General features: G+C 45.3%; 1 protein-coding gene across 1 annotated transcript in view; it reads left to right on the top strand.

Moving 5' to 3' along the window:
* SMS (spermine synthase) overlaps nt 1-8,166 on the top strand; it is a 49,798-nt gene extending 41,632 nt beyond the window's left edge. The window contains exons 9-11 of the mRNA XM_062183796.1: nt 1,414-1,493; nt 6,518-6,633; nt 7,654-8,166. Coding sequence (XP_062039780.1) covers nt 1,414-1,493; nt 6,518-6,633; nt 7,654-7,693 — 236 coding nt within the window. The 3' untranslated portion in view covers nt 7,694-8,166. The remainder of the gene's footprint in view (nt 1-1,413; nt 1,494-6,517; nt 6,634-7,653) is intronic.
* Nucleotides 8,167-24,394: the final 16,228 nt, after the last annotated feature.

Raw genomic sequence — 24,394 nt, 5'->3', positions numbered from 1 at the left:
TCTTGGTCCCCCATGAAGGTTAGGGGCCCAAGGACTTGGGCCATCTTCCACTGCTTTCCCAGGCCATAGCAGAGAGCCACATCGGAAGTGGAGCAGCCGGGACTAGAACCGGTGTCCATATGGGATGCTGGCACTGCAGACGGTGGCTTTACCCACTACGCCATAGCACTAGTCCATATAAATTTATTTAAATTAGGTGATTGTTAAGTTTCTTTTGGGGACAAACTGATGACTTTCCATGTAAAAACTGAGACGTTTGCCTTTTCAAACCACATGCTTCAAATCATTTCTGGTTTGTGTTTTCTGTGTTAACACTAGAAACTTGACTTCCTGCTGAGTTTACAGAATCTGATCCCAAGCTGATGAGCCTTGCCTGTTCTCTCAGGATGGTGCTCTTCCTTACTTAACGCAATTTTTTAAAGGTTTATTTAATTATTTGAAAGAGTTACACAGAGAGAGGAGAGGCAGGAAGAGAGAGAGAGAGAGAGAGAGAGAGGTCTTCCATCCGCTAATTCACTCCCCAATTGGCTGCAATGGCTGGAGCTGCGCTGATCCAAAGCCAGGAGCCAGGAGCTTCTTCTGGGTCTCCCATGCGGGTGCAGGGCCACAAGGACTTGGGCCATCTTCTAATGCTTTCCCAGGCCATAGCAGAGAGCTGGGTCAGAAGTGAAGCAGTCGGGACTCGAACTGGCACCCATATGGGATGCTGGCACTGCAGGTGGCGGCTTTACCCGCTACACCACAGCACTGGTCCCTTAAAGCAGTTTTCTTTAGATTTCAGCCACTGCCTTTGTGTCATATCTTTATTGATGTTGTGAAAGTAGTCCTAAGTGGACATAGTTTTTTTTTGATGGACATACATTTGATTTTGACCTTGCTTTTGTGTGTGTGACTCTGCGTGTGAGACATCAGCTATATAACTGTATCTTTTAAAAAATGTTTATTTTCTATTTTCTTCCTGTACTTGAGAGAGAGAGATTGTTCTTTTGTCTGCTGCTTGACACCCCAAATGGCCCTAACAGCCAAGGCTGAGCCAGGCCAAAGCCAGGATCCAGGAACGCCATCTGAGCCTCCCACTTGGTGGGTGGCAGGGGCCCAAGTACTTGGGCCATCATCCGCTTCCTTCTCATGTGTATGAGCAGGGAGTTGGGTTAGAAGCAGAGGAGCTGGGGCATCCCAAGCAGCTGCTCAACCCATGGCACCATTACCCCCACCCAGACTGAACTTTTCTTGCCACTCAGGAGCGAACTTTCGGTATTGGTCTTAAGCTCCTCGCTCCTCTTGCTCCTTTCTTTCTCTTCTCCCGCACTCCCTCCCTCTCTGTTGTTGAGTTTAGAGTGGATATTTGTCTTTAGATGCTGTTGTTGGGTGCGAGCTCATATTTATGCAACCTAATGTCTTTTTACCATGCAGATTCCACATGGGAGTTTCTCAGACTGATTCTTGATCTTTCTATGAAAGTGTTGAAACAGGATGGGAAATACTTCACACAGGTATGTCACTGACCCGAGTTTCCTCAAAAATCTCAACCAGATGTTTTCAGTTTGAAGTTTCCATGAAGATTATTGATATTTATGTCTGTTATAAGGACAAAATGGCAACATCGAATTAGGTTGTTTCAGTAGGTGAATTTGAGTTAATGACTTGGGACTCAAGATTTATCTTGGAGTTTAAAAGTTTCAGACTCATAGAAATGGTGAAATTTGCGGAGGCGGAAATGCTCGTTACCCTGATTTATTATGCACTGTATACATGCATCAAATTATAACACTCTATACAGAAGTATAAATAGTGTATGCTAATAAAACATACCTTACAAAACACTTCAGGGAAAGCTGTAGTATGAACTGCTGCCACTAGATGGAGACAAAGACTGTGAAAAGCCCATCTAGCCACATGTGGTTAAAAACCTTTGGCTGTAGTATGAGCTCCTGCCACCAGATGGAAGCAAATTGTGTTTTTCTCAATCTGTAGAGCATTTTTTTTTTTTTTTATTTAGTTGAAAGGTACAATTAGAGAGAAGGAGAAAGGAGGACAGAGAGAGAGGTCTTCTATCTGCTGGCTCGTTCTCCAAATGGCTGCAATGGCCAGGGCTGGGCCAGGCCAAAGCCAGGAGCCCGGAGCTTTCTCTGGGTCTCCACGTGGGTGCAGGGGCCCAAGCACTTAGGCCATCTTCTGCAGCTTTCCCAGGCCATAGCAGAGAGCTGGGTTGGAAGTGGAGCAGCCAGGACTCAAACCAGTGCTCATATGAGATGCTGGCACTGCAGGCTCTCGCTTTACCCTCTACGCCACAGCGCTGGCCCTGAGCATTCCTAGTTTTAAGAGAATGTTTAAAGATCGTATTTCTTAATGTATAAAAATATACATGTAATCTCTTACAAAACCCTCAGCAGTCCTGGCAACAAAGGCTGTGACAATCCAGCCTCTATATTTGGTGTCCAGATTCCTCGATTCATAAGCCAGTGGTAAGCGCTCCGGCAGTATTGCTGTTTGGTTTGTACATGCTTCTGAGTTTACAGAAGAATTCAACTCCTGCCGCCCCCCCCCCCCAGTGTTATTTTTTTTAAATGAAGCATTACTGTATTTAATTGTCACAAGCCAGTAGAGATCTTCACTTCATCCTCCCGAGGAAGAGTTTGCCAGCCGAACGTACGCTGGATGTTTCGTGGAATCTGAGATTAATAATCCTGAAAACTGCATAGCAACTCTAAGGCCCTTGACTGGGCCTCCAGCCTGTCCTGGTTTTCTCCTCGCAGCCGTGGCTTGGTGAAGGTGCTGGGACGCTTCAAGGAGCACAAGTGCAGCAGCTGTGTACGAATGCACAGGTCTATCCTTTCATCCTTAGAAACAATTTTTAAAAATGTGTGCTGGACTTGACCCTCTAATGCAGGGATCTGCAAGTCCCGCCTCTTGCTTGTTTTTGTTGAATTCTCTTGGCACACAGCATGCTCAGTCATGACACTGTGGCTGTGGCTAGGTCCTCACCAGCAGTGCTGGGTACTTGCAGCGGCTGCTGTGTGTTCTGCAAAGCCAACACTCTTTTCTACCTGGCCTTGTCATAGACAGTGGGTGCAACTAGAAAGTGTAGCCATTTGCTTTTGTCCTAAATGTTTGCCTGGTAGACTGCCTCCTATGGGGACCTATTACCTTAGGGTGCAGGGTGATTAGTGGAAACACTTGCTTAGAATAGCACCACACGCTGTTCCTGAACATTAGTAACTTAGGCTTTGAAAACTTGACTTTTACCAACAATAAATATGTAGATAAGCCCGGGGCCATGGTCTTTTCCATGAATTGCTCCACTTATGAGCATGCTGATAGCTTTTCTATGCTCACGTTTGTAACAGAAACAGAGAGCAGTCTCCTAACACCCAGGAATCCCATGGTACATTTGCCCATTTAGTGTGTGCCACGCTGAGATCCATATGGAGTAAGGTGTGTCGGCCTGGCCAGGAGAGGTGGTCAGGGCAAGAAGCAGGTAGCTGGACTCAGAACATACGGATGGAGACAGCACTACCTTTTTTGTAACTGCCACTTGACACACTCAGGAGCTACCCAGGATTCTTGCCATGCCCCGCCCCCTCGCCTTAGTGAGTAGCTCAGAACTGGAGTAAGGTTAATGGTAGGATGAAAATGTTCTGTGGTGATTCACAGTTCGCGAAAGTGAGATGTTCCCTAAGGGACTGCCTGCCCCCCAGTGGCGAGTTTGTGGCGTTAGCAGTGTCACCAGGGCCACTGTAGGCAGCCTTGGCAGTGTGCCACAAAACCAAGGTGTGGGTGATGGGATGCGAGCCAATTGCTGGCCCCAGTGAGCTGCAAGATTTTGAATTGGGGAGGAATTGTCTCCTTGGGATTAAGAGATAGGTCCTAGGACTTGATTTCCTCCTTTCTTTTTTAAAGATTTATTAATTTTATTTGGAAGGCACAGTTACAGAGAGAGAGGGAGAGACCGAGAGCCAGAGATCTTCCACCTGCTGCTTCACTCCCCAAGTGGCCACCAAAGCCAGGAGGCAGAAGCTTCTTCCGGCCCTCCCATCAGGGTGCAGGGCATTTTCCGCTGCTTTCCCACGCTGTTAGTAGGGAGCTGGGTCAGAAGTAGAGCAGCCTGGATTTCAACCAGCGCCCATTGGGACGCCACCGATGCAGTCGGTGGCTTGACCCGCCATGCCACAGTGCCGTGACTTCCTCCTTTTCTCTCTGACATTCTCTATGAAAAAACCTGTAGGTTATCTGTTGTGTACAAAAATACAGGTGTAACATACATGTAAGTTATGGTGCAAAACACCCCAAATCCCTGAGCCCCCCAACCCGACAATGGGCCATTACCAGTACCCTTGATCCGTCTGTTCTGTTCTAATTCTGCCTGCCTTCTAGAAGTAACCCCTCCTTAGTATCATTTCTGTCTATGCATGTGCTTTCTTTATAGGTGGTTCACACAAGTGTGATTGCCTAAGTCATTATTATTTACCTTGGCCTGCCTTTGAACTTGATGAAAAACATGTCCTTATAGATGTGCTCTTCTCTTTTAGTTTTTACTTATAAAGAAATAATATATGGCAACTAACTTAGATTTAAAAGATGCAACCAAATACAGATAGTAAAGTTAAATAAGAATGTCTACCTACACGTAATGTGGGTGTAGAACTTTCTAGAGCTGAAGTTACTGAATTGGGGTTTAGCCCCTGCGTGTGTCCCACTCCTTGTTGTGTCCTTTCCTCTCATGCCTCATGGGTGCTGAATTCTTTGCTGTTAGATTTTTCTCTTGCATCCCCCATGACTGTTCTGAAAATGAAAAGAAATATTGTCATTCTATTTAAATACTATCACATTCCTGGGTTTTTTTTTAGTAGATCTCTATTTCTGGTAAGCTTTTTTTTTCTTTTTTCATACTGCTTATTGACAGTGTTGGGAAAGAACAGATTGAAACTTTTACCACAGTCTCTGTGATGAGGTCCTCCTATGTACTCTATATAGAAAGACAAAGCGTGGTGTCAGTTTTAAGATGGTAAGGAAAACATTTAACCGTGCACCTTGGTGGCATTTGCAATCTATAGCTTCCCCAGTGGTGATGTGTTCCAAAAACAACCAGGCAATGTTTTCTATTTGCGAAGCTTAAATTACACGTGTGGTGTTTATATGCTCTCATGATGAACTTGGTGTTGAAACCAAATTATATGCTGGCCAAGGGCACTTTGGCCAGATCCCACTGCAGGACCCTAGATGATGGGTTACTAAACAGGCTGGCATTGAACGACGACGACGACGTCATGCTGAGAAGTTAAAACTAGTCCAAGGCCAGCTTGCAATAGTTCTTAACCTCTTGCCCGAGGCTGGCTGGCTGGCTGGCTGGCTGGTTTTGAAATGCCATTCTTAGGAGTTCTTACATCGCAGCCTGCCTTTATTTGTAAATATTCTTACTTTGTACCTGGCTGATTGGAAGCAGATTAATAGGAAAGTTCTTAAGACATAGTGGAATCAGCTCGCAGGTTCAGTAGTTTCTTGATTGTTAAGAGCGGCAGAGGTTAAAAGGCAATAGGTAGTAGTAAGTGTCCATTTTGTTTTCTGACTCCATGATGAAAGCACTTGGGGATGGGATTGCATTATAATGATGTTACACTCTACTCCGATCCTGCCTGAATCAAAATCTGCATTTTAACAAGATCTCCCATGACTCAGATGCTCATTAAAGGTTGAGAGATGCAGCTCTGCTATATGTCTTGGCCAGCACCTCTGGTTCTTTTCTCCTTGTTTTCCTCATGGCCACAGGATGGCTGCTGCAGCCCCAGGTGTTACATCCAGGCTATAGGCTGCAGAGAAGTTGAAGGGGTGGAACACTGTCTATCTCATTCATTGTTCAGTATGAAAAGCTTCCCAGAAGCCCCCAGCAGACTTCTGCTGTATCTTATTGACCACCCCTAGCTGCTCAGGAGACTGAAAAAGTGACTGGAAAAGAAGAAAAGTTTAAAAACAACGAAGTCAAGAAAAAGTTTTTGATAAGGAGTGCAAGTTGGTTGATACCCTTGGCATATGTGTTCCGAGTCAACTTGGATTTGTTTATGCTTTGACCAGAGACTTGGGACAGCATGGAGAGTGTGTACAGTTCTGTGGCAACATTTTAGATTCCTAGGATTGCTGTTTAAACCGTTCTGGAAGTCAAGAGCATTATCTTTTTGACACTTGATTTTCTACACAATGGTGACCATTATTGAGGAAATTCATTGAATGGGTTATGTGTATGAATCCTTGCTGAATCCTTGCATGGTGTTGATACAATGAACTGTGTCGCTAATGAGAAATTGGTCTCACTGCCTTCTACCGCTTCCTACTCTAATCGTTTGAAACGGCTTGGCAAATGAGGGAGAAGGATAATGACCTAACGGGTCTGTAAATAGAAAGCAGTGCAGAGCCGTGTCTCATTTTCGAGGTGAACTTTTATCAGAGCTCCAGTTGTTCCTGTGAGGGCCCTCCTCGGTGGGACTCCAGCCTCCCATTGCTTGCTCCTCTCTCTCTGATTTAGGGCAACTGTGTCAACTTGACGGAAGCGCTGTCGCTCTACGAAGAACAGCTTGGACGCCTGTATTGTCCTGTGGAATTCTCAAAGGAGACGGTCTGTGTCCCTTCGTACTTGGAGTTGTATCCTTTCACTGTGACCTTGTGTTGCCAGTAAATCCTACGCCAGGTTAACATTGAAATGCCAGTAATAAGTGGAAGCATCTGTGTAACACATAAACGACAACCTGAAACTCGGCGGCACGTTGGAATCCTGACACCGCCAAAGAAAAACCGCCTGATTCTGTGGCCCTGCTCTCAGATTCTAGGGTGTGGCCTGCCCCAGCTTCCCAGGTGCTTTTAATGACCAAGCACCAGCAGTCAGAAGGCGTCTCCTGGCCTGTGCTGGGAACTAGCTAGGCAGCCAGGCGTACTGCTTCTCAAGCCGCACCTTGACCTGCAGCCCAATCAGAAATGCCGGGACCGGGGCCTGTTCTCCCTGTCTTCCTGGGGATGTATGTGCATACGAAAGGCTTGAGAAATCCTAGTCTAAGACATACCGCCCCACCTGTGGCAGGGCAAAGTTCTGAAGAACCGCATTCTGCTCTGATGTTAGAATGACCTGGCTTGCCAGGTGCAGTGGGAATCAAGACAAAAGTCAGGCTGGGGCCTGCCAGGTTCCCAGGAGTGATCGCCGCTGGTTCCACTCAGTGAAGTTAATCCAGAGAAATCAAGAACGCGGGGCAAAGCTGACACGAGGGCCTTGCTGCAAGTCTGTACTGCATTTCCTTCTCAGAGGCAGACCGCAGCCTGCGGGTCACACCTGCCTCTTCCGCAGTGGCTGCGTCCGCTTCTCCTTGCTGTGACACTGGGACACAGCCTGGCACCCTGCAGGCAGCAGAGACGAGAACCTCGTCTTCTTTCTCTTCCCTGCTTCCTCCTCTTCCGCTCCCGTACCTGCCTGCCTCCCCTGCCCCTCGCGCCCTTCCCTAAATCTTTTGAGACTTAGGAAGCCATAGTGTTACCTGAGAGAATCCTTGCCTGCCTTTGGCCTTTTAAGGTCTGCTGAGAACCCCCGCCTTAGGGCATCCCAGGCTGCAAAGAGGCCAGCAAGCAAATGTGTTCTTTGAATTTCCTGCTGTGAATCCTTGACTCCCTCCCCAGGTGGGTATTTTATACTGTTTGGAAGAAAGCGAAACCTTGAAGACAAATAGTATCCCCTACTCATGTGTGCTGCAACTCGCGTTCCTGACCGCCACACGCTGTCCATGCCATCGGAACGAGTCAGGCAATTGATTGTGAATTCCTGCAAGTTTTCTTTTTTTTTTTTTTAATTATTTTTAATTTAAAAACAATGGAAAATGTATATTTTGATGAGCTAGGGTGTTATTTTTTGAAAGTCAGCTGAAGGATGATGAGACAGCACAGCGAAGACTATGAAATGCACTGACCCCTAGAATGTGATTTTTGTTACTTTTTATTTCTGTGTGGGCTTTTTTTTCCCCCCTTGGTTTTGCTAGACCTTCCATGTTTAGAGGAATGAGCATCATTGTTTCGTTTCGGAGGGAAGTTCTTGATGGTGTTTCCCCCAAAATTGACTTAGATGTTAAAATTTGGTGCTTATAAGAGAGAGTTAAAAAATGAATAGCAATGCTTCAATTAAAATTACAAAACAGACATTTCATGTGTTCTGTTGTTTTATTTCAGCCCAGTCCCCTCTTCTGATCTCAAGGAACAAAGGTATCTCCTGGTCTGTTTTTACTTCTGTCCCTCTGTGTCATTTATCTCTCTGTAATGGCATGGCCTTGAGCAGTAGCGATGACTTCATTTCCACCGTAAATGATACACAGCCTATTACATTTCTCACCTCGTCATTATGAAGTTGACCTGAGGAAAGCAAAAAAGTTGTTTGTAAAGTTGCAAGTCCGAAGCTTTCTTCTGTTCCCACTCTGTAGTGTGTTAGATGGGGGAATAAAGATGATTTTGCCTAGCTTCCATGAAACTTTATAGAAGATTCTTGGATACACAGCCTGTGGAATGGCCCGTGGTAGAAGAACAACTTAAATTCTCTAAGAAACTGGATAACAGCTTGGTAATGTATCTGTGGGTAGCATTCTAAATCAAAGGTGAGCTTATATTGACTAGAATTATAGAAGAGAGATCTCCTGGTTAGTTATTCTGTTGCTTTTATGAAAGGCTTCTACTTCATCAGGGAAATGAGTTCATTTATGGTGAGTTTGTAATAAACAAAACATTAAAAATGAAATACACAGTGTCCATTTCGAGGTACAATTTGTGTCAACATAACATTCTTCCTGCAAGGTAGGAACAAGCGGTATGAAACCAATGTTCTTTAATACGCTTAATTTTATTTTCCTTTTGGATTGGCATGTAAGAAAATCAGTAAGTAAGGTAGAATAAAAGGAGTTATAGTCATGTTGGGACTAGATAATCTTAACAAATATTTCTCTTGGGTATCTAGGTTAAAAGCAGCATTAATAGACATGAATTCTCCTCATCCTCTCAAACTGTTTGGTGATGCTTTCTTGTGTCTGATGTGAAAAATAAAATGATGGTCCCATTATTTTTTATTATTTTTTTAAAGAGTCTTAGAGCAAGGAACTCAAAGATGCTGCAATACAATTCTGTAGCTCTCTGGGGCTTGGCCAACCCCACAGATTTTTTGTTTTGTTTTGTTTTTTTGACAGGCAGAGTGGATAGTGAGAGAGAGAGAGAGACAGAGAGAAAGGTCTTCCTTTTTGCCGTTGGTTCACCCTCCAATGGCCGCTGCGGCCGGCGCAGCGTGCTGATCTGAAGCCAGGAGCCAGGTGCTTCTCCTGGTCTCCCATGCGGGTGCAGGGCCCAAGCACTTGGGCCATCCTCCACTGCCTTCCCGGGCCATAGCAGAGAGCTGGCCTGAAAGAGGGGCAACCGGGATAGAATCCGGCGCCCCAACCGAGACTAGAACCCGGTGTGCCAGCGCCGCAAGGCAGAGGATTAGCCTGTTAAGCTACGGCGCTGGCTGGTCCCACTATTGTTAGAACACTATTTTAATAGGTCAGTAGAATTAGATTTTTCCCATTTCAGAAAAGAGACCCAATATAGCACCTGCTGCCTGAACCTGGTATTATTATTTTTTAAAGATTTATTTGTTTATTTGAAAGAGTTACACAGAAAGAGGAGAGGCAGAGAGAGAGAGAGAGGTCTTCCATCCGCTCCCCAATTGGCCGCAATGGCCAGAGCTACGCCGATTCGAAGCCAGGAGCCAGGAGGGTCTCCCACATGGGTGCAGGGGCCCAGGGGCTTGGGTCATCTGCTGCTGCTTTCCCAGGCCTTAGCAGAGAGCTGGATGGGAAGTAGAGCAGCCGGGTCTCGGCGCCCACATGGGATGCCAGCACTTCAGGCCAGGGCGTTAACCCACTGCGCAACTGCGCCGGCCCCTGAACCTGCTATTATTAATATGTGGGCATGACTTTACACTTGGAAAACTAGCTTGAGGCCAAGGCAGCAGACCCACTGACAAGTGTGGTGACACAAGGCCTGCTAGCAGAGGACAAGAAGTGAAGCGGGTCAGGTAGTGTTGGGCCATGGGAGGTACATTCAGGAGTGACAAAAGGATGTGGGAGTGGTAGGAGAGGATTGGAAAGAAGTACATTTTTTAATTTTGGGTGATGATAGTGAATTCTTTGAAATAAGTAAATCCTTAAAAGGCAGGTGAATTGCAGGGAGAGAGAGAAAGATAGATCTTCCATTCACTGGTTCACTCCCCCCAAATGGCCAAAACTGCCAGGGCTGGGCCAGGCCAAAGCCAGCCAGCAACTGGGTCTCTTGCATGTGTGGCATGGGCCCGAGCACTTGTGCCCTTTTCCACTGCTTTCCTATGTACATTAGCAGTGAGCTGGATCAGAAGTGGAGAAGCCAGGACTTGAGCCAGCCCTCACATAGGATGCTGGCTTGTAGACAAGTGTTCAACCTGTTGTACCACATAGCTGGTACCAATCTGAGTTCTGAGCCCGCTCATTTCTTTGTGTCAGAGAAAGGATGATGTCTGGGCATTTTGAACATTTTTGTGACTTTAAAACAAAAACATACAAACTGTACATCAATAATTAAAAGCTACCTCTTGGGACTTGTATTGTGGCGTAGCAGGTAAAGCTGCCGTCTGCAGTGCCAGCATCCCATATGGGCACCAGTTCTAGTCCTGGCTGCACTACTTTCAATCTAGCTCCTTGCTAATGGCCTGGAAAAGCAGTGGAAGATGATCCAAGTGCTTGGGCACCTGCACCTATGTAGGAGACCCCTATGGAGCTCCTAGCTCCTGGCTTTGGCCTGGCCCAAGCCCAGCCCTTGTGTCCACTGGGAAGTGAACCAGTGGAGGGAAGACCTCTCTCTGTTTCTTTCTCTTCTTCTCTCTCCTTCTCTCTTTGTAATTCTGTCTTTCAGATAAACAAATGAATCTTTTAAAAACAAACAAAAGCCAAAACTACCTCTCCTTTGACTGCCTTTTAAAGAAATGATAGATCTGGCATTGTTGTTTTACTTTAATGTTTGTAGTGTTATAGTCCCCTTCATAATTTAAAATGGAATATCCTGTAGCTGCTTTTAAATTAAAGATAAGACAAATATGGCGGTAGTTTAAAGTGGACACCAAGAATTAATTAAAAAATAAAATGCTATATGCTCTTGGAAATGTGAGTGAATATTTGAAAAACTTGATTAGTGGTGATTCCGCTGAGCTGGGGGAAGGCTGAGTTGACAGTGTTTTTGACAGGCTAGAGCAGTGCCGATGTCAGAAATGTGCTATAACTTGCATTGCAGTTTGAGTCGTCACGTCCTTGCTTGCATTAATTGTTGCTGAATCGGAGCTTGCATTTCTCTGTTGCTCTGTATGATCAGTTTCATTTGTTCCGTGACTCTTGGGAAAGGGTGGGGAATTGTGTCTCTGTTTGGAGTTCTAGGTCATTGGTCTCCATTTGAGGCTCAAGAGCAGTGATCTTCAAAGTATTGTCTGTCAATCAGCTCTATGTTTTCTAAATTCTTTTTTTCAGCTGACCTTTTCTTATGGTGAGACTTTCTCATTGACAGAAGTGGTGGTATGCTGGTTTTCTTTGTGGTACAAGCTCCTTATCTTGGGACAGCATTTTGAGCAGCATTATTCCCGAGGCTAGTTAGGCAGTATTATTTGTTAGTTATTAGGTACATGCTGCTATGTGACCTTGAAGCAACACTTCACCTCCTTCCATCAACCTGTTGCCAAATGCCTTTGTACCAGATAGTCTTTAACATACCTGTGCTGTGCTTAATAAACCACTTTCATTTATGTTATCTTGAACAGTCTTTTTTTTAAAAAAAAAGATATATTTATTTATTTGAAAGTCAGAGTTACACAGAGAGAGGAGAGGCAGGGAGAGGTCTTCCATCCGGTGGTTCACTACCCAGATGGCCACAACAGCCAGAGCTGCACCAATCAAGCCAGGAGCTAGGAGCTTCTTCTAGGTCTCCCACAGGGTTGCAGGGGCCCAAGGACTTGGGCCATCTTCTACTGCTTTCCCAGGCCATAGCAGAGAGCTGGATCGGAAGTGGAGTAGCCGGGACTCAAATCAGTACCCATATGGGATGCTGGCACTGCAGGCAACGGCTTTACCCCCATATTCCACAGTGCCGGCCCCCTTGCACAGTCTTAAAAAACAGCTTTTTGTTACTGTCCCTGGGTAATCCATGACAGTCAATTTGAATCTAGGTTCCAGCATTGTCAGATTTTTAATCTGGAAGCTTCTGTCAGGGGGTTCTTAACCTTTTCTGTGCTTTGAACTCCTTGGGGAACTATCTGGCAAAATTCTGTGACCCCATTTTTGGATGATTTTTAATTCATGAGATAGGATTACAAGGAAACAAGTTACATTTTTTCCAAAGTGTTACCTTTTAATATTTGTTCTTATTTATTAGCTTGTTACATGCTGGAGAAGATTACAAGGAAACAAGTTATTTTTCCAAAGTCTTACCATTTAATATTTGTACTCGCTTATTATTTTATTACATGCTGGAATGAATGGTGGGCTGAATACCATAATTCCAAAGTAACAATAAGCACAAATATTTATAGATCTATAGCAACTGAAATGTGCTAAGACATTGGATTTCTCTTGTTGCCAGAGTCATAGGACCTGTAAATATTAACATGGTTTGTCACGTACATTAAATTTCAGGGAGAAGTGAGTGAAAATAAAGGTGGAAATTTTCCCCATCCAGTTTATGGATGCACAGAGTTCTTTGTACAGATCCCAGGGTAAGAACCCTGGCATGGAGTTTTGGCTTACATTGTTTGATTGTAATCAGGCAGTAGGGAAGGTAGGTGGGTGCCTTCACCCTTCTGTCCGTCTCACAAACCAGTACTGGCAGGGCAGTTCTCCTCGGCCAGAACCGTTTAAAATCTCAATTACCTGGTGCAGTCATTCCACTGATTTCTGCTTTACTCGTTATTTCAAGCAATGAAAAATAGAACACGAGCAAGAAATAGCCCAGTGCTTTTGGAGAGCTGTTTGAATACTCTGGACTGTGATTTCCCTGGGAAGTCAGATGATGAATGTGACTGGACAGGTATACTTATCTCCCGTATCTGGGGGTCCTGGGGATGCCCAGACCGGCTTATTAATGTGGACAGCTGTGCTGTGTAACAACCAACCAGGTGGTGATCATTTCAGTGAGCAGTTCCTTAAGGGTGAAGCATTCGGGAAAAGGCCCTTCTCTCCAGCTTTGGGCAGGAATGTAGCAGATGAAATGACTTGGGCTCTCCTGAGTAGAGGCAGGCAGAAGCAGCTAGGTAGGTTTCGACGTGAGACCTCCAGTGTCCAGAGCACGAGCGTTGAGGGCTTACACTACCCCACTTCCAGAGGTGGAAAGCTGCTCATAATGAACATTGGCAGGTGGTATGCCTCAGAAGACCTTGACTTTGGCTTTAGAGCTATCTTATTAGGCGTCATTCCCATTTCATCCATTAGGAAGTCATTTTTGTTGACTTTGTTCTAAAATAGTTCTACATCTTGGTTAGTGATTGTGGTGGTAGCTTAGGTTCTTGATAAGTGATTCTGACTCTTCTTCTCCATTCATTGCTGAGGAGCAGAGACACCCCTTGGACTCTGCACTAAATTCCATGTCCTTTACTGCCTGCTTTCAGTTACATTTGCAACCTGGGGGCAGGTGTTTTGGTGCAGTCGGTTAAGGTGCTGCATGCAACACAGGCATCCCACATCAGACACCGATTTGTGTCCTGGCTCCTCCACTGCTGATCCAGCTCCCTGCTCATGCTCCTGGGAAAGCAGCAGACAATGGCTCTAGTGCTTGGGGCCCCGCTGTCCACATGGGAGACCCCGATGGAGCTCCTAGCTCTTTGCTTTGGCCTGCCTGTTGTGGCCATCCGGGGGGTGAACTAGTGGATGATAGATCTATCTCTTTTTCCCTTTCTCTTTCTCCCTCCCTCTCTCCTTCTCCCTCTCTCATTGTGCCTTTCAAATAAATAAATGTTAAAGAAAAATTTAAAAAATTTGAACTTGAAATTTTTTCCACTCCACCCCCCACCCCCAGAGTTAAGGAACACTGCCATCAACATGTCCTGCAGTCCCTTCACACTTAAGGTTTGTTTTTCTCCTTGGTCTAATAAAGTCTTCATCCCCCTTCCACTGGCCATGTATGTTTAAGTGTCGAATGTCTGAAGAGACTGTCATGGTGGGCAAGAATGTAGATGCCTCCTGGGTTTAACTTTTTTTAAAAAAGAAGAAGATCTGTGTATTTGAAAGGCAGAGAGACAGAGAAAGACCTTCCATCAGCTGATTGACTTCCCTGATGGCTGCAACAGCCAGGTCTGGTCCAGGGCAAAGCACGGAACACTGTCTGGGTCTGCTGCATAGGTGGCAGAAGCCCAAGTACTTGAGCTATCATCTGCTGCCTTCCCAGGCTCATGAAGTAGCAGGAAGCCGGATGAGAAGCAGAGCAGCTGGGACTGGGAACGAGCACTCTGCTGTGAGATCCAAGTGTCACAAGCTGTGCCATACCACCAGCCCCCCAGATTTGAGCTCTGACTCTGCCACTAGGAGTTGCAGGCTCTTAACAGAAATGTGGAGGGAGCAGGAGAAGCCAGAGCTACAGCTCAAGGCCAGGTGACATCAGCTAAATGTGAGCTCTGAAAGCAGGCACCACGGCCTCTTGCTCACCTTTGTCTGTTCTGTGCAGGCAGTGTTTAGAAAGTAGTTCCCAGTTCAGAAACTGATGTGCACTGTAAAAGGGGATTCTTAGAAGGCCACTTGTTACAATTTTTTGTTTATTAATATAAAGAGAACAGATTTCATATATTTCATAGGTACAATTCTAAGGCAATAGCCAGGCTTCTCTCCTTCCCTCTCTCCCTCATCAATTCCCTTCCTTCATTCCTTTCTTTTTTTTTTCTTTAATTCTTGCAAAGAGCTACTTTTTAAAAATTTTATATAAGGTGAACATATTTCATGTATACAGATTTAGGAGCATAGTGATACTTCCCACCCTACCTTCTTCCCTGTCCATGCTCCTACCTCCCACCTCCGTACTCCTTCCTTCCTTATACTTTCTTTTAACTTTTACAATGACATACTTGCAATTTAATCATAAGATTGACCCTCCACTAGGTAAAGAATTCAACAAATAGTAGGAAGAAAAACAGCACTGTTCCTCAACAGTAGAGAGAAGGACTGTAAACAATTCAAAATGTCAGTTTCACTCATCTACATTACATTATTTTGTACTCTGAGTTACCAAAGATCAGTGAAAACATGACATCTGTATTTTGGGGACTGGCTTAGTATTTCACTAAGTATAATGGTTTCCAGTTGCATCCATATTGTTGTGAAAGATAGGATTTCATTCTTTTTTTTTTATGGCTGAGAAGTTTTCTGTAGTGTATATATACCACATTTTTTATTATCTAGTCATTGTTTGATGGACATCTGGGTTCATTCCGTATCTTAGCTATTGTGAATTCAGCTGCAGTGAACATGGGAATACAGATAACTCTTTCATATGCTGATTTCATTTCCTTTGGGTAGATTCCCAGGAGTGGAATCCCAGGAGTGGAATAGTGGTAGGTCTATATTCAGATTTCTGAGGTGTCTCCAAACTGTCTTCCACAGGGGCTGCACCACCTTACATTCCCACCGACAGTGGATTAGGATACTTTTTCTCCACATCCCTGCCAGCATTTATTGTTTGTTGATTTCTGTATGAGAGCCATTCTATGAGGATGAGGTGAAACCTCACTGTGGTTTTGGTTTGCATTTCCCTGATGGCTCGTGATCCTGAGTGTATTTTCCTGTGTCTGTTGGTCATTTGAATTTCATACAAAGACATCCTTTCATACAAAGACACCCTTGCAGTCCATGTGTAATCCCAGGCTTTCTAAGCAGAGCATGGAGGAAGCAGGTTGCCCTGAAGAAATGATCCTAGGGTTGGGCGTGTTCAAGAAGAAGAGCGTCTATCGCTGGAGAAGACCCTGCATTTTCTGGCACTGGAGGAGCAGGAAGGTCCCCAGTACTAATGAAGCACTGTGTCTGTGAAGAGGGACCGCAGAGCCCAGGGCTTGCCTTTTCTCTTTGCCTTTCCCTCACCTTACCCTTCAATCGCTCCGTTCTCCTCCATTTGGAGTGCAGTTTTTGGACCAGGCTACCACTTAGGTCTAGTCAAAGACTGTCTTTGACTCAGGTTCTGACACCACTCCATGGAGACCAGGCTGGGAGGCCATGAATGTGACTCTGATCCTGGCTGCTTGTCATTTGAGTCTGATCTCTGGCTTCTACTTAATAAATCTAGAAGAGTTGTGCACCAAAACAATTAAGCATAGTAACTAAGCATAGTTATAAGTTGTTTAAAAAAATGGACATGTGGCACATCAGATTAAAGTGCTACCTACAATGCTGGCATCCCATATGAGCTCTGGTTCAAGTCCTACCTGTTCCACTTCCAATCCAGTTCCCTGCTAATGCACCTGGGAAGGCAACAGGGGATCGCTCAAGTACTTTGGCCCCTGCCACCCACATGGGAGACCTGGATAGAGTCCCTGGCTCCTGGTTTTGGCCTGGCCCAGTGCTGGCTATTGCAGCCATTTGGGGAGTGAACCAGTGAATGAATGGTGTCTTTCCCTCTCTCCCTTTTTGGAAAAGTTGGAAGTCATGATGAGTGTGTGTGTATGAAATACAAATGAGTGGGAGGATACAAATATTGAAATAGACAAGGCCCTTGACACTTGGCACTATATGGTAAGCGGGTGGTTAGGTGGAGGAGGTGATGGAGTTGAAAGTTAAGATTTTGTAAGCAGTGAACAGTGAGTCAGGCAAGAATCATCCAATGAGTTATATATTAATTTTCTACTACCCCTTAACAAATTACCTAAAACTTGGTTCCCGAAAATAATACAAACGTATCATCTTAAAGTGCTGTGGGTCAGCAATCCGAAATGAGTCTTATAGAGCTAAAGTCAAGGGGCTGGTAGGACTGATTTCTGCGTACTACATGAGAGAGTCTGCCTGCTCTAGCTCCTAGAAGCTACCTACATTCTTTGACTCTTGGTTCCTTCCTCTGTTCTCATAGCTAGCATTGTAGCAGCTTCAAATCTCTGCTTCGGGGGTCACGTCTTTTTTTTTTTTTAAAGATTTATTTTATTTATTTGAAAGGCAGAGTTACAGAGAGAGGGAGAGACAGATGGCCACGACAGCTGGGGCTGGGCCAGGCCAAATCCAGGAGTCAAGAGCCTCTCCTTGGTCTCCCACATGGGTGCAGGGTCTCAAGTATTCAGGCCACCCTCCATTGCTTTCCCAGGAGTATTAGCAGGGAGCTCAGCTAACTAGCAGTGGGGCAGCAGGAACTCAGGTGCCCATATGGGATGCTGGCATTGCAGGTGGTGGCTTAACCCGTTTTGCCACAGCGTTGGCTCCTTGTCGCCTTTTCTTGCTGACTCCTGTGTCCTGTTAGGGCCACATGATTTCATTTCATGTAAGCTAACATACAAAGTTCTGGGGCTGCACATATGGACACCCTTGGGGATCTATTTACTCATTCTGCCACATATTAGAAAAGTCACAGTGCAGAAATTGGACAGCATGTTGGCAAGGTGATCAAAATCAGTGCTCACTTTGGGCAGGTGGACATCCTGTGCCTCCAGATGCGGCACTTTGAGAAAGGTCTGTGAATTTTGTACAATGTTAGGCTTAGAATGCATGACCTCTATCTAACCGTGATGTGACTTAGGCCTGACCCCTCCTTTAGAAGTATTAATGTGTAAAAAGATGAAGGCTGTGAAAAGGAGCTAGGTAGAAGGAAGCTAAAGAGATAGGGCAACTAGACATGTGTTGACCTTGTCCTGGATCCTGCATTGAAGGAGAAAATGCTATAAAGGACATTGTCAATTGATAACATTTTGGTACAAGTATTGGTATTGTGTTTACTGTAGTTCTTACTGCAACTCAAGTTTGGAGCTATTTCCGAGTCAAACATGAAACTTTTTTTTAAAATTGGTGTAGTTGGTCTCATTTGCCTGATGGACATGCTAGCAAGATTTTTGGATGTGATCCAGTAGCTACTAAGAATAAGGCTCAAGGGCCCTGTGTCTTCCCCTGAAGAAGCAGGCTGGTGTTTTTAAGATCTAGCCTAGGATACTGCGTCATGGTTGGTCCTGAGGCTGCAGAAGTCCTCGTGGCTGAGTGAGAAGAATCCATGACAGCCAGGGCTTCCACCAGAGATCACAAAGGCCAGAGGAATGGGGCTCAGCTGCTGACATCTGCCACGGGAGAAATAAAAAAGGAGAAACCAGCAAGAATACAAGAGAGGCTGATGCAGCAGCTGCTGTACCTCTGTGCTCAGGCACTTGGGGGTCCTGCTGGCTTAGAGCCCCGAGGCCTTAGGGGAAAGAGGTTGCTTCAAAGACTCTGCTGTTTTTTACAGTTAAATGTTTGTGCCTGAGCCTGAGGTGCTGCTAAGACACTGTAGAGCATGTAGGGTTTTTTTTTTTCTTTCCCTGATGTGTGTGGCAGAAGGGAGGGATGGAGAGTGACAGTGACTCAAACAAAGCATCAGGCAAAAAGCCTTATGTTGTGGTATTCCAAATTTGGAAATCAGACCCTGCTAAATGGCTATTCAGTTAGGTTTCTACATTTTTTATTTTTATTTTATTTGCAAGGGACACAGAAATCTCCCATCTTTCGGTTCACTCCCCAAATGCCCACAGTGCCTAGGGCTAGTCCAGGCTGAAGCCAGCCATCACTGCTGGCTCTGATGGCACACATCAGCAAGAAGCTGGAATTGGAAGTGGAGTCTTCACACAAACCTCGAGTGTGAACCCATGTATCCTGATATTAACTGTGAGTATCCCAAGTGGCGTCTCAACTACTGTGTCTCATCTCCTGTTCATTTAGTTTTACGAGAAGAGTGGCTGAAGACTTCCGGAGGATTTGCTAGGATGGTAATTGTCCCGCTGTCTGGAAATAGGGAGAGAAAACTAGGGCAGTGCTCTTCAGACTTGAGTGCACATGAGAACCGCTTGAGGAGTTTGTTAAAATGTCGAGTCTGACTCAGGAGATCCCAGCAGGGCCCGAGAGCCTGCAGTTGTCCCAGCTCATCGCGGAGGTTGATGCCATGCCTGTTAGCCACGGTTAGAACAGTAGTCAGTCCTCTGTATCCGTGGGTTCTGCTGCTGGGGATTCAAACAAAATATCTGGAAAAAAAAATGCATCTACACTGAGCATGTCCTGGCTTTTTCTTGTCATTACTGTTTACATCAAATTCACATTGTACTAGGTGTTATAGATACTATAGAGATGGTTATAGGAGAATGTGTGTAGTAGGTTATGTGCACATGCATTATTTTAAGAGATTTAAGCATCCTTGGGTTTTTTTTTTTTAAAGATTTATTTTATTTGAAAGGCAGAGTTACAGAGAGTCAGAGGCAGAGAGAGAGAGAGGTCTTCCATCTGCTGGTTCACTCCAATTGGCCACAACGGCTGGAACTGTGATAATCCGAAGCCAAGAGCCAGGAGCTTCTTTCAGGTCTCCCACAGGAGTACAGGGGCCCAAGGAGTTGGGCCCTCTTCTGCTTTCCCAGGCCATTGCAGAGAGCTGGATCAGAAGTGGAGCAGCAGGGACTCGAACTGGTGGCCATATGGGATGCCAGCACTGCAGGCAGCGGCTTTACCTACTATGCCACAGTGCTGGCCCCAGCACTGCTGAATTGAAATATTAACTTATTGTCATTAGCAACCTTGAGTGCAATAGGAGTTGCCATAGTAATTGCTAAAAATGAGTTCCTTGATTTCTACCGGTTAGAAATGATCTTGTGGCTATTATTAAAAGGCAATTTTGACAAAACAACTGATCTGTGGCTCAATTTTAAGCTCCCACTGCTCCTTAAAAGGCATTGATACTCCCAGTGTTTGAAAAACTCAAAACCGTGGTGGTGAATAAGAGACACCTTACTGGAAACTTTGAAGCAATGAGCAGTGTAGAAATGTTAAGTCTTCCCTGCAATTCTGAAAGGATATGGAGACCCTGTTCAGTATGCAGACATGGCCCTGACAGCTAGAAGGTTCTAAACACAGGATAAATGATTATACTCTTTATTCAAGTAAGCCTGCAATTTACTGAAGCCTGGATTGTGCTTTGATTTCATGGGTTTAGGTAAGTTTGTTTATTTCTGTGGAAAGTAAAACCGGAACAAATTTCAATTCGTGCCTGGGTCTTTGGCAGGTTGGTTGAAAATACAGAGAATAATAAGAGGAAAGATTAGAGGTTACGTGATGCCATCCTGACATTGTACTTGGACAGCTTTCAGGAGCACGTTGGCCGCGGCCTCTGTGTAGGGGGTCAGCGGGGACAAGGTCGAGGATATATTCAAGGCAGTGTGTAGAGGACAGGATGTGTGAGTAGCCTCTGTACCAGCGAAGGCTTACAGGGCTGCTGGGAATGGAAGCATGAAGTGGGGCGGTAGGCTTACTAAGGTGAAGCCTGTAAAGAAAGCACACAGGTTTTAGTTTAAGGCTTGGCAGGAATGGATGGGATTTGCTACAAGTGCTTTAGAAGACACTGGCCATTTAGAGAACATAGTGAAACCTAATACAGTTTAGCCCTGCTATGGCTATATAGAAAGATAAACTAGATTTCTCATTAAGCAAAAGCCATCGGACCCTTCCAGTCTTATTCCCCCACCACTGCGTCCCCTGCCCCCCAGCTACAAATACATCTGGAATGAGGTTATGGGTTGAATTATAGTCCCCCAAAGATGCTCAAGTCCTAATGGCCAGTGCCTATCAATGTGACCTTATGTGGAAATGGGAGTCTTTGCAGATGATCAAATAAGGTCCTTTGGGTAGCCCCTTATGCAGTGTCCTACAAAGGGACCGTTTGCACACAGAGGTGTGAACTGAGAGAAGATGATGTGAGGACACAGAATGCCGTCTACATGAACATCTGGTTGCTGGAAACTGAGAGAGAGGCATGAACGCTGACCACTCAGAAGAAACTAACCTTGCCAACACCTTGATTTCTAACTTGCAGCCTCTAGGACTGAGACACAACCTTTTTGTCATTTAAGCCATCTAGTTATGGCACTTTGTCACAGGATCACAGGCAACAAATATAGATGGTCTTCAAAGTAATTACACAGCAGCTGGAGGGGGAGCTTATTTATTGGTCTGCAGCTATTACTGCAGTAATACTGAATAATAAGGCAAATTGGAATCTCAAGAGCTTATAGCAGCAAGTGTCGATTTTTCTCTGACCTCTGTGTGCTTTGGTTTCAGCTGATTTATGCTGGGCTCTGCTGGCTGCTGCTCCAAGGTGTGTGTTGAGTCTAAGTCTGCACCTCCCAGGGCCAGTGGCTACCTGACACATGATGTCCTGGTGAAAAGTGGGAGTGCAAGAGGGGGCAAACACAGTGACGCAAGCACATGTAAAACCACTGTTAGGCCATGTCTGTCAATACTCTACTGGCCAGGCCTGAGACCAGGAGACAGTGAAGTATGGTCTGCCAATCACGGGGCCATGCCAAGGAGGTGGATGATAGGGTAGTGAAGACCTGGAAAAGAGTTCTATCTACCACATTTAACTTCAGAATTTAACACCAAATCCAAGCTGTGCTTACTGCTGCCAATTCAGAATTAATGGTATTTAAGGGAGTAGGAAAATTTATTTCTCAGTGATAACAGCAGTCTAGCTCATCTATGACAAATGTGAAAGCTGAATCTGGTAGCCTTGTTTCAACACTTTATGCACAGCATTCAACAGATGACCTCTCATTAGCAAACTTGTTAAAATCTTTGAAGGAGGGGCAGCGCTGTGGCATAGCGGGTAAAGCCGCCACCTGCAGTGCCAGCATCCCATATGGGTGCTGGTTTGAGTCCCGGCTGCTCCACTTCTGATCCAGCTCTCTGCTATGGCCTGGGAAAGCAGTAGAAGATGGCCCAGGTCCTTGGGCCCCTGCACCTGCGTGGGAGACCCAGAAGAAGCTCCTGGCTCCTGGCTTCGGATTGGCACAGCTCTGGCCAATTGGGGAGTGAACCAGCGGATGGAAGACCCCCCCCCCTCTCTCTCTCTCTTTGCCTCTTCTTCTTTCTGTGTAACTCTGACTTTCAAATAAATAATAAATCTTTATAAAAAACCTTTGAAGGAAATAACCAAAAGCACTGCCAGGCACCTCATATGCATATGTAAAATAGTATCATGAAATATGCAGACATGCTTCAGTGGCACGAGATACCCAAGGTTGTTCTGGAAACTTTGGAAAGGTGCCATTTGGCCAACATATTCTCTTGGTATTTAGGAAACCTGACACATAAGACTCATTTATATTCCACCCTTGGGCATGGGGTCCCTAAGCAACATTGTTCCTTCTCTCCTTGTTTTAGTAGGGTCAGACAGGCTGAGAATTCATACTAAATTTCCAGGCGGGAAAGTCAGTAATCCTCTTAACGTAGTTAGCAATGCTGCTGTGTATTTGTCACACCCATGACAAGCAATGGCGACTTCTACAAAGACTGTGGGATGTAGAATATAAAGGTGGTCTTGAGCAGAGGCTGTCAACCTAGACCACTGGCTTACATCCTGCTCCTGGGACCTTGGGCCTCCTGATGCATCTGTAAAAGGAATAATGACAAATGCTCTCTGGATTGTTATGAGGACCAAATGAGAAAATCCATGCTTAGATTGGCACCTGGCATGGAGTTAAGTCCTCAGGTATTAGCTTTTATTGTTCTATCAGCAAGTATCAGGTTTCAAAGATGAGTTACACAAGACCTGAGGGTTTTGGTCTATTTGCTTTTCTCTTTTTTTAACCAGTGCAGTCAAACTGCATGGCTGACTTTTAAGTCAAGGGGTGCAGTTGGAAAGAATACTAACAAGGCCACTGTCTTCAGCCTTCATATTCACCAAGCACATTGGTACGGAGTTGGTTTGATTTTTAAAAATTTTTAAAGATTTACTTTATATATTTGAAAATCAGAGCTACAGAGAGAGAGAGAGAGCGCGCGCGAGAGAGAGATCTTCCAACTGCTGGTTCTCTTCCCTAATGGCCACAATAGCCAGGGCCGGGCCAGGCCGAAGCCAGGAGCCAGGAGCTTCTTCTGGGTCTCCCATGTGGTACAAGAGTTCAAGCACTTGTGCTATCTTCCTATGCTTTCTGAGATGCAGTAGCAGGGAGCTGGATCAGAAGCGGAGCAGCTGGGACTCGAACTGGCACCCATATGGGATGCCAGCATTGCATACGGTGGCTTAACCTGCTATGCCACCATGTGGGCCCCAGTTTACTTTTTTTTTCCCCACAAAAAGCTCTTACTGGACTGGTGTTGTGGCACAGCAGGTTAACGCCCTGGCCTGAAGCACCGGCATCCCATATGGGTGCCGGTTCGAGACCCGGCTGCTCTACTTCTAATCCAGCTCTCTGCTGTGGCCTGGGAAACCAGTGGAAGATGGCACAAGTGCTTGGGCCCCTGCACCCATGTGGGAGACCTGGAAGAAGCTCCTGGCTCCTGGCTTCGGATTATCACAATTCCAGCCATTGCGGGCATCTGGGGAGTGAACCAGTGGATGGAAGACCTCTCTCTCTGCCTCTCCTCTCTCTGTGTAACTCTGACTTTCAAATAAATAAATAAATCTTAAAAAAAAAGAAACAAAAAACCTATTACTGAGGCCAGTGCTGTGGTGTAGTAGGCTAAGCCTCTGCATGCGGCTCCAGCATCCCATATGGGCACTGGTTCATGTCCCGGCTGCTCCACTTCTGATCCAGCTCTCTGCTATGGCCTAGGAAAGCAGTAGAAGATGGCCCAAGTGCTTGGGCCCTTGTACCCACCTGGAAGACCCGGAAGAAGCTCCAGGCTCCTGGCTTCAGACCTTCCCGCTCTGGTCATTGGGGCCATTTGGGGAATGAACCTTTCTCTCTGTCTCTCCCTCTCTGTAATTCTACCTCTCAAATAAAAAATCTCTTACTTTAGGTTCCCCAAATACTTAATTTTTTTCCTTCTAATTCCTCCACACAATACCAAGTTAACTAGGTAGATGCTAACTAAATAGGGGCAGAGAAAATGTTAGAGTCCTAATGTGTCCTGGAAGCATTCATTTAAAGGCTGGTGGTGTGACCTGCTATGTGTATGTTCACATTGGTAGGTTAGATATTTATGTGAAACTCTGTGAGCTCTTGATGGGTTAGGGACTATGTCCTACTGAGCTTTGCCTGCCCAGGGTTTGGCAGGCACACAATTAGAACTTAATAAAGAGAATGGAAATACAAATGATCAAAGGGCTAATATGAAATGTCAAACAGATGACATTTTTGGTAGCTTGGCTATGGCAGACCCAGTAACAAAGAAAGGACTCAGCTGATGATTCAGCTTAACAGTAAGAATAG

Source organism: Lepus europaeus, chromosome X, assembly GCF_033115175.1.
Source record: "Lepus europaeus isolate LE1 chromosome X, mLepTim1.pri, whole genome shotgun sequence".
In the NCBI taxonomy this organism is placed as follows: domain Eukaryota; kingdom Metazoa; phylum Chordata; class Mammalia; order Lagomorpha; family Leporidae; genus Lepus; species Lepus europaeus.
Note: the sequence above shows the minus strand (reverse complement) of the source record. Positions and strands in the feature narration are given on the sequence as shown.